Source organism: Capsicum annuum, chromosome 2, assembly GCF_002878395.1.
Source record: "Capsicum annuum cultivar UCD-10X-F1 chromosome 2, UCD10Xv1.1, whole genome shotgun sequence".
Taxonomy (NCBI): domain Eukaryota; kingdom Viridiplantae; phylum Streptophyta; class Magnoliopsida; order Solanales; family Solanaceae; genus Capsicum; species Capsicum annuum.
The window spans coordinates 108,740,468-108,748,659 of record NC_061112.1 but is presented as its reverse complement, the minus strand read 5'-3'; the positions used below and the strand labels follow the sequence as shown (position 1 = coordinate 108,748,659).

General features: G+C 37.6%; 1 protein-coding gene across 2 annotated transcripts in view; it reads left to right on the top strand.

The window, feature by feature from the left end:
* The first annotated feature begins 2,235 nt into the window (after positions 1-2,235).
* LOC107858930 (nuclear pore complex protein NUP155) overlaps positions 2,236-8,192 on the top strand; it is a 22,552-nt gene continuing 16,595 nt past the window's right edge. Inside the window, exons 1-5 of one of the 2 annotated variants that reach the window (XM_016703739.2) lie at positions 2,263-2,731; positions 4,350-4,455; positions 4,545-4,934; positions 6,359-6,528; positions 7,358-7,484. In XM_016703739.2, the coding sequence (XP_016559225.2) occupies positions 4,776-4,934; positions 6,359-6,528; positions 7,358-7,484 (456 nt within the window). In that variant the 5' untranslated portion in view covers positions 2,263-2,731; positions 4,350-4,455; positions 4,545-4,775. Of the gene's footprint in view, positions 2,732-4,349; positions 4,456-4,544; positions 4,935-6,358; positions 6,529-7,357; positions 7,485-8,192 lie in introns of both variants that reach the window. The other variant, XM_016703737.2, reaches the window with a different exon arrangement.

The following is an 8,192-nucleotide window of genomic DNA, read 5'->3' as shown; positions in this document are numbered from 1 at the left end:
AGGAAAATGACCGTAAGGATCATTACAACATCCACTACTAAAATGTCTTTCGTCCGCGAAAGTATAAGATAAGGTTATACCTAAAGACTCAAATAGGTAGGGATACTGGGTGCGTATATCACGCTCGATCTGGTAGCCTCCCCAACCGGACGGTGACGCCACTGAACTTTAACTACCGGAATATCCCTGGAGCGCAACCGCCTAACATCTCTCGCCAAAATAGATGTTGGCTCCTCTACAAACGTCAATCCCTCGTCCAACTAAACCGAGTCCCACCGAAGTACGTGTGACTCATCTGAGATATACTGCCGCAACATAGATACGTGAAACACCGGGTGAATGGCTGAGAAGGCAGGTGGCAATGCCAACACATTAGCTATCTCCCCAACTCTCTATAAGATCTCAAAAGGTCCAATATATCTAGGGCTAAGCTTGCCTCTCCTCCCGAACCTTATCATGCCCTTCATAGGTGATACTCACAGGAAGACCCTATCACCAACTCTGAAACTCAATGGACGACGTCTGCGATCAGTATAACTCATCTGTCTGCTCTGAGATGCTCGTAGCCTATCCTGAATCACTCGAACCTGATCCAACGAATCACGAAGCAAATCTGTGCCACGAGGTTTAGCCTTAGAAGTCTCAAACCAACCAACAGGAGATCGGCATCTCCTACCATACAATGCCTCAAATGGGGCCATCTGAATACTCGAGTGAAAGCTGTTATTATAAGCAAACTCTGCAAAAGGTAAAAACTGGTCCCACTGACCTCCAAAATCTAACACACAAGCGCAGAGCATATCCTCTAAAACCTGGATAGTCCGCTCTAATTTCCCATCAGTCTGGGGATGAAAAGTTGTGCTAAGGTCAACCTGGGTCCCCAACTTCTCTTGAAATGCCCTCCAAAAGCTAGAGAAATAATGGACACAGAGACCCCATGTAGGCGAACCACCTCCTGAGTGTAAACACGAGCTAACCTCTCGGCACTGTAGGAAACTCGAACGGGGATAAAATGTGCAGACTTGGTCAATCGATCCACGATGACCCAAATGCTATCAAAACCACGCTATGTACGAGGCAATCCATCTACGAAATCCATAGTAATTTACTCCCATTTCCACTCGGGAATGGATAGCTGCTGCAACAGTGCACCAGGCCTCTGATGCTCGGCCTTTACTTGCTGACAACAAAGACATCGAGCCATAAACCCTATTATATCTCTCCGCATACCATTCCACCAGTAATGCTGCCTCAAATCTCTGTACATCTTAGTTGTCCCGGGGTGAATGTAGTATCTGGAGCTATGAGCCTCACGAAGAATCAACTGGATTAAATCTCCAACCCTTGGAACGCAAATACGACCGTCAAACCTCAATACACCCTCAGAATCTAGGGTAGCCCGCTGAAACTCACCCCTCAACACCCGCTCTCGAAGGCTGCGAAGTCTATCATCCTCAAACTGACGACTCCGAATCTGCTCCAACAAGGTGGATCTGGCCTCAACACTAGCAATGATTCTTCGAGGGTCAGAAATATCCAAACGAACCATCATGTTAGCTAGAGACTGAATGTCCAAAGCCAACGGCCGCTGAGAAGCTGAAATGAAAGCTAAGCTACCCGACTTCCGATTTAAGGCATCCGCTACTACATTCGCCTTGCCCGGATGGTAGAGAATAGAGATATCATAGTCTTTCAGCAACTCAATCCACCTGCGCTGTCTTGAATTAAGCTCCTTTTGGGTCATAATATACTGAAGACTGCGGTGATCAGTAAATCTCACAGCGGACCCCAAACCAACACCAGATGCATCGCAATAACACGGTCACGCTTTTACCAATATCGAAAATATTCTAGAAGGGTACTAAATTATATTTCTATAAAATGCCAAATTAAATTAAATAAACCACGAAACGTTTAGATAATACTAAAATTATATAAAAATACAGGAAAATGACTATAAGGATCATTACATTATTTTAGCTTCTCAATATTCTAAACCGAGGGTCTATCGAAAGTATCCTACTTATAGAGTTTCATACTACTCCGTCAAAAAACATTGATTAAATTGATAATTTCGAAATGAAACTGAAAGTGATTGTATGATATAATATTTTTTAGATAATATAATATTTTATTATTTTTTAATTTTAAATTACATATTTATTATAAATAAATTACATATATTTAAATATTAAAAAAATAAACAATTTTAATCATTTATTATTGAGATGTAGATACAATATCTTCATCGTCAATTGACTTCTTAATTTAAAAAAACAAATGCACCCTACCCTAACACACCAACACACAGACCAAATCCTCACTCCCCCTTTTCCCTTCATTGCCGCCCCACCACCACCGGAGCTCCGGTGGATTTTGCCCAATAGCACCACCACCGCACCCCTTCCTCCTCTCTCTCTTTCTTCCCTACATCCCTTCATTACCGTCGGAAAACCACCAAAACGCCACCGCCGCTCGTCCTTTCTCCTCTACCCGCTGCTCCACCATTGGCTCGACGGAGTTGATGACCGACAAGCTCCAGACAACAACGAACCAGTGATACCGGCGAACCAGCAACCGGAACGCCGCCGCACGCTGTTTCAAGTCCGTCAGCCCGCTGCCGCCCCCATCCCTCCTTTCTCTCCGTTTCTCCATCCCCAAACAACCTCCACGGAAAACAACAACAACACCAGAGAAGCACAGAATTCGGTAATCTCAAGTCATAACTCCGGTAAAATTCAGATCCCATCGAGATTTGACCTCCACAACTTTTATTTTTCGTATTATTACATGTGGGTCTACATATATTCAAATTGCTCTTGAATTGATCAATTATGTCTTATGACAATGTTAATGCCTTTTAATTTGAGATTCTTTGTTCGAAGTTTAATGTTAATATTAGAATGTTATTTTCTCTTAGTGTTGTTGCAACTTCTTTCATGATTTTTAAAGGTATTTGATTTAATTTTTATTTTTCGTTTTTGTACTGTCATTTTCCTACGTATTTGTTATAATTTTTACATTATCATTCTGTTTTGTAATTCTTGAGTTGTGTTTTGTTGATCTTTTATTATTTTTTATTTTAGTTGGATATTGAATAGTTTAATTGATAATGATAAAATATCTTGGTTGAATTTTTGAGGTCTACCTATTATAAAGATAAATTTTATTTTAAATTTAACTTTTTTACTTGGCCAATGAAATTATCTCTCCGTCTCTCTCCGTCTGAATGTTCCCATCTCCTATTGCGTCTTTTTCTTTGTCTCCCACTTTCCAATTATTTCTATTATTCCTGGTCATCGTCTTCCTTCTTTGGTGCAATGAAATTAAGGTTGCGGCGTTGCGTTTGGCCATAGATTTAGTTGAAGCTTTGAAAAAAAAAGAAGAGATCTGGAAGTTTGTTGGGATTTGAATTTTTGTTTGGACATGTATTGTACTCGGAGAAAAAATTGAAGCTTTGTGAGCGGAAGTGAAATTTCACCCTAAAATCCTAAAACAAGTCTGGATTAGTCTTTGAAGATAGATTTTCAAAAACTGGTTCCTCCAAAAGTTCTTTCCTTCTTTTCTATTTTCTTTCCAGACTATTTGGTACTCTATGCAGAAAAAATAGAAACTAGCTGAATAAGACCAGTAGTAATATATTAAGTTGAAGAAGGCTAGCAGTAAGATATTAATATATTAGGATTCATGCTGCTATGCCAATAGATTTTCTACAAATCTTCCTAATTGTCTGCATTTTTTTTCTTTGTTAATTGAAATTAAGTTAGCGATTTCTCCACAGATTTAGGTTTGAACATGAAAAAAAAAAGGAGTTTTGAAGTTTGTTGAAAAATAGTTTTTGTAATTTGAATTTGTGTTTGGACATATATTGTACTTGGAAAAAAATTGAAATTTTGTTAGTCTATGCAGACAAGAATATAAACTAGTTGAAGACGACTAGTAGTAACATATTAAGTTCTTAGTTTCCTTCTTTTTCTACCCTTTTGTTACTATTTGATAGAATAGAAAATCGTTAAAGAGACGCAAGGCTGATACTACTATGCTAATTGCCTGCATTGTTTTCTTTTGTGAATTGAAATTAAGTTAGGGATTCGGCCATAGATTTAGTTGAAACTTGAAAAAGAAACAGAAGGGTTTTTGAAGTTTGTTGAAAAATATTTGTTGTAGTAGGTAGGGGTGCATTATCTTGTTGCCTTTACTAGTAGTCGTTGGGATACTCTTATAGTTTCTTCTTATCGGATTTCTGCTACATTCTATTGTTCGTACTTCGTTGTAGTACTGTTCTGCTACTATCTATTGTTTTTACTACAATCTATTGTCTCTTGTATTTCCATTACGCCTTTTTCTAGAGCCGGGGGTCTACGTGAAACAGCCTCGCTACCTCACCCCTGAGGTAGATGTAAGGTTTGTATATGCTCTACCCTCTCAAGACCCCACTTTGTGGGACTACTCTTGGTATGTTGTTGAAAAATAGTTGTTTGAATTTGTGTTTGGACATTTATTGTACTTGAAGAAAAAAAATGAAGTTTCGATGTTCTATGCAGACAGGAATATAAACTAGTTGACGAAGACTAGTAGTAACAAATTAAGCTATTAGCAGATGCAAAGGTTGATAGCCTTCATACTCTCCAGTGCAAATTTCCAGTTGCTCACTGCATTAAGAAGGTTGTAGGATTTACAATAGTTCCATCTAGGGCTTGGATTAGTACTACAGCTAAGCTGAGTTCAAGCCCTAGGGAATCTTGAATTTTTTGAGCTCTTGAGGTATTCAGAATATGTCTGGGGACAATGAGATTGTGATGCGTGACGTTATTAATGCGGGAATTGTAGTTAGTGACCGCATTGGCCGTGATGTTTCTTTGCGAATCGATCTTGAAGACGCCTTGGAAGCTTCTCGATATGCCAGTCATCCCTATACTGCTCAACCCCGTGAGGTAACCACCAATGAAATTCATTATAAGCATGTGAATTATTGAGATTATTGGTTTGATTTTTAAATGTTTTTTTGCTTATGTTGGCAGTTGTCACCATTATCTTCAGACTTCGAAGATTCTACATTTTTTGTGGAAAGCTAAATTTAAAATATAGGGAGTAAGAGTTTCTTTGGGTTTGGTTGGAGAGGTGGTGAAACATTTTTTTGCAAAAGAGTTTTTTCAAGTTTTGTGGACTTAGTTTATTAGCGAAGCCTTTTCTTGTTATTGTAGTTTTTCAATTTTTAGAAGAAGTTGAATTTTATTAAAGAGCTCGGACAAAGAGTTCCGTTCTTTTCAAAAAAACAACCAAAACAGACAAAGTTGGAAAAAAGAATTTGCAACCATTTTTCCCATCCAAATGCCATAGATATAAAAACCTTATAATGTCTATTCTCAAATTCTAAATTAGTTTCTCAAGGGTCTATCCTTATGATATTATTTGTCAGTTTATGAAGTATGGTTCGTCATAGAATTAGGGATGAGAATGGCGTGGGGAAGCCACCCCAGACAAAGCAGGCGTAACCTGCATAGCTACACTATATTTCCTTCTCTTCTTTATTAACATTGCTTTTTCTTGTTTTCCTCTCTCTAATGAGTTTTTATTTCGTGACTTATCCTTTTGTAACAACTGTAACAATGAAAGTTAGATGCTCATCGGGAAAGGGATACAAAGTATACAATTCAAAGGAATAAAAAAATGTAATATTATAAAGTACAAATGAAAAAGATAAAAAGGAGAGTGTCAAACTGAAGGAATATTACTACACGCTGAAATGGAAGAGGAAGCAAGAAGCACTGCAGACATAAAGGAAAATCCAGAGTCACAATTGATGTTACCTGCAATTTGCAAATTTAAAAATATAAATTCCTTGTTCTCTTAGCAATGTCCATTGATGTCTTGATCTGTTTGAAGTAGAAAAAGTAGATTATCCTTAAAACATATTATTTTACAGAGGCGTATTAAAGAAGAAAATAAAAGAAAAACATATATGGGAGGATATATTCTCAAGGCTTTATTTATTAAGAAAGAGTGTTAATGGAGTAATTTCATAATTGGTAGTTCCAATAATGCATGTTCCAAATGTCATATTCTGTAACAATGGCTTTAATCTAATCTCAGACAACTGACCGAAGAAGTGATTGTAGCATGTGTAAGATTTGCGGGGCTTCAATTATTTACCATCATACTCACACTTAGCAATAATACTGATCGTGTTTCCTATGTTACTATTTCTCTATTTAACAGCTTTAAATTGTATTATTTGACATTAACATTTGCAGTCCTGTTATGATTTCATCTTGCAATTTTTATCTACATCAAACATCTTTTATTCTTTCTTGCTTTGGGAAGGCACTAAATCTGTTCATTCATGTCACTGTTGTAGTGGCCTCCTTTAGTGGAAGTCGTGGATTCTTGGGAGTTGCCATCTGTATTGATTGAGAGATATAATGCATCCAGCGGAGAAGGAACTGCATTATGTGGAATATTTCCTGAAATACGTAGAGCTTGGGCATCGGTGGACAACACATTGTTTCTTTGGCGGTTTGATAAGTGGTGAGAATAAACAAAATTCGTCAAGTCACTAGTATTTAATTAACATCACACCAGCTCGGGATTTTCTATATCCCATCAGCTATAGGCGTGGCTTAACTATTATTAGTTAGTATCACACCAGGTGTGCACAAAACTTCTGAATAATTCAGCTATAACCATCTACCAAACTATGCCGAGAACAAAACATATTTGCATTTCCCGAGGTGTTAAATCTGTATATCTTAGTTGGTGACTGTTTACATAGAACAATTTTAAGTTTCATTGTTTGAGTTTTCACACTGTCTTTCAAGTTTAATTGTTTGGAGTCTATCTTTGAGCATTGATAGATCTAATTTTACCTGAATATAGTATAGTCCTTGTGGTATCAAATACTTTTCTGCGTTAGCCTCCAAGCCCCAAACTATCTAACAAGTTCGAAAAGCATGAGCCTTTAAGTCATCCACAGTCAAGGTCCTGTTTGTATCAAATGAGATCTTTTAGAGTTGTTCTTTCATTATGCATGTAACGAGCTATGTATTGAGAATTTCAGAATGGGATTATTTTGTGGTAATAAAGTTCAAAATATTGAAGTCTGTTGTTCATATGGGCAATGATGTGCGGGATCTTGTTTTATTGTTATTGTTATCTAGTTAGTAATGTCCTCTTCTGGGATGTACTTCCTAACAACATTCCCTTTATGATGCCCTTTCTACCAATACAATCGTTACTTTGCCTAGCAAAAAAGGTGGTAAACTAAAACTAAAGCTTTAGTTTCTTTTGGCTTGTTATCTCATTATATATATATATTTTGTGGATTCTTATTCTGCTGATGGTATCATGTTTTGCTTAGGGATGGCCACTGTCCTGAATATAGCGGAGATGAACAAGCTATATGCGTTGTTGGCCTAGCCAAAGTCAAACCTGGAATTTTCGTGGAGGCCATTCAGTATCTTCTGATCTTGGCAACTCCTGTTGAGGTAGTATATCTTTATGGATGTTAAACTTTATGTATCCAAGCTTTATGATAGGCATTTGCCATGACCCAATTTTTCTAAGCCATGATGGCATCTAACCAACCCATCAGGTGAGCCTTTCTTTTCCTAAGGTATTCTGCCGTCAAGATGACCCCGCTAGCAGCTAACCATGTGAAAAAACACACACCTTCCTTGGCATCTTAGGAATCCAAATCGACTTTACAGGAAAAGCCGCCTCCACCCTCACTAGAAGCTTCTCATAAAAGGACTTTACAGTGGAAACACAATTGTTCGCAAACTTTCATAGCATGTGAGAATGCATAACTTAGTCATGACTATTTGTACAATCTCAAAATGATGAAGAGTGAAATAAAATCACGAAACCCGACTATTTGTACAAAAATATGAAATTCTGCAGTGCTGTTTGTACTTGCCTAGTGCTGGCCGCTCTCGAGGCCTGCAATTGTCCAAGCTACAGATAAAAAATCCCCCAAGTGCAGTGCAGTTGGCCGCACTTGGGTCTTTGTCCCAACTACAAGAAGGTGGACATTGACAAATAGTTACTATGTGAAAGAAAATAAAAACCAATATGTTTGCTGTCCATTTCTTGGCAAACATTTTGTGTAATTATATTACAAACGACTTAGACTTTCCACAGATGATCACTAATCGCTTAGCTATGAAGACAAGATAAAAAACTTTTCAAGTATC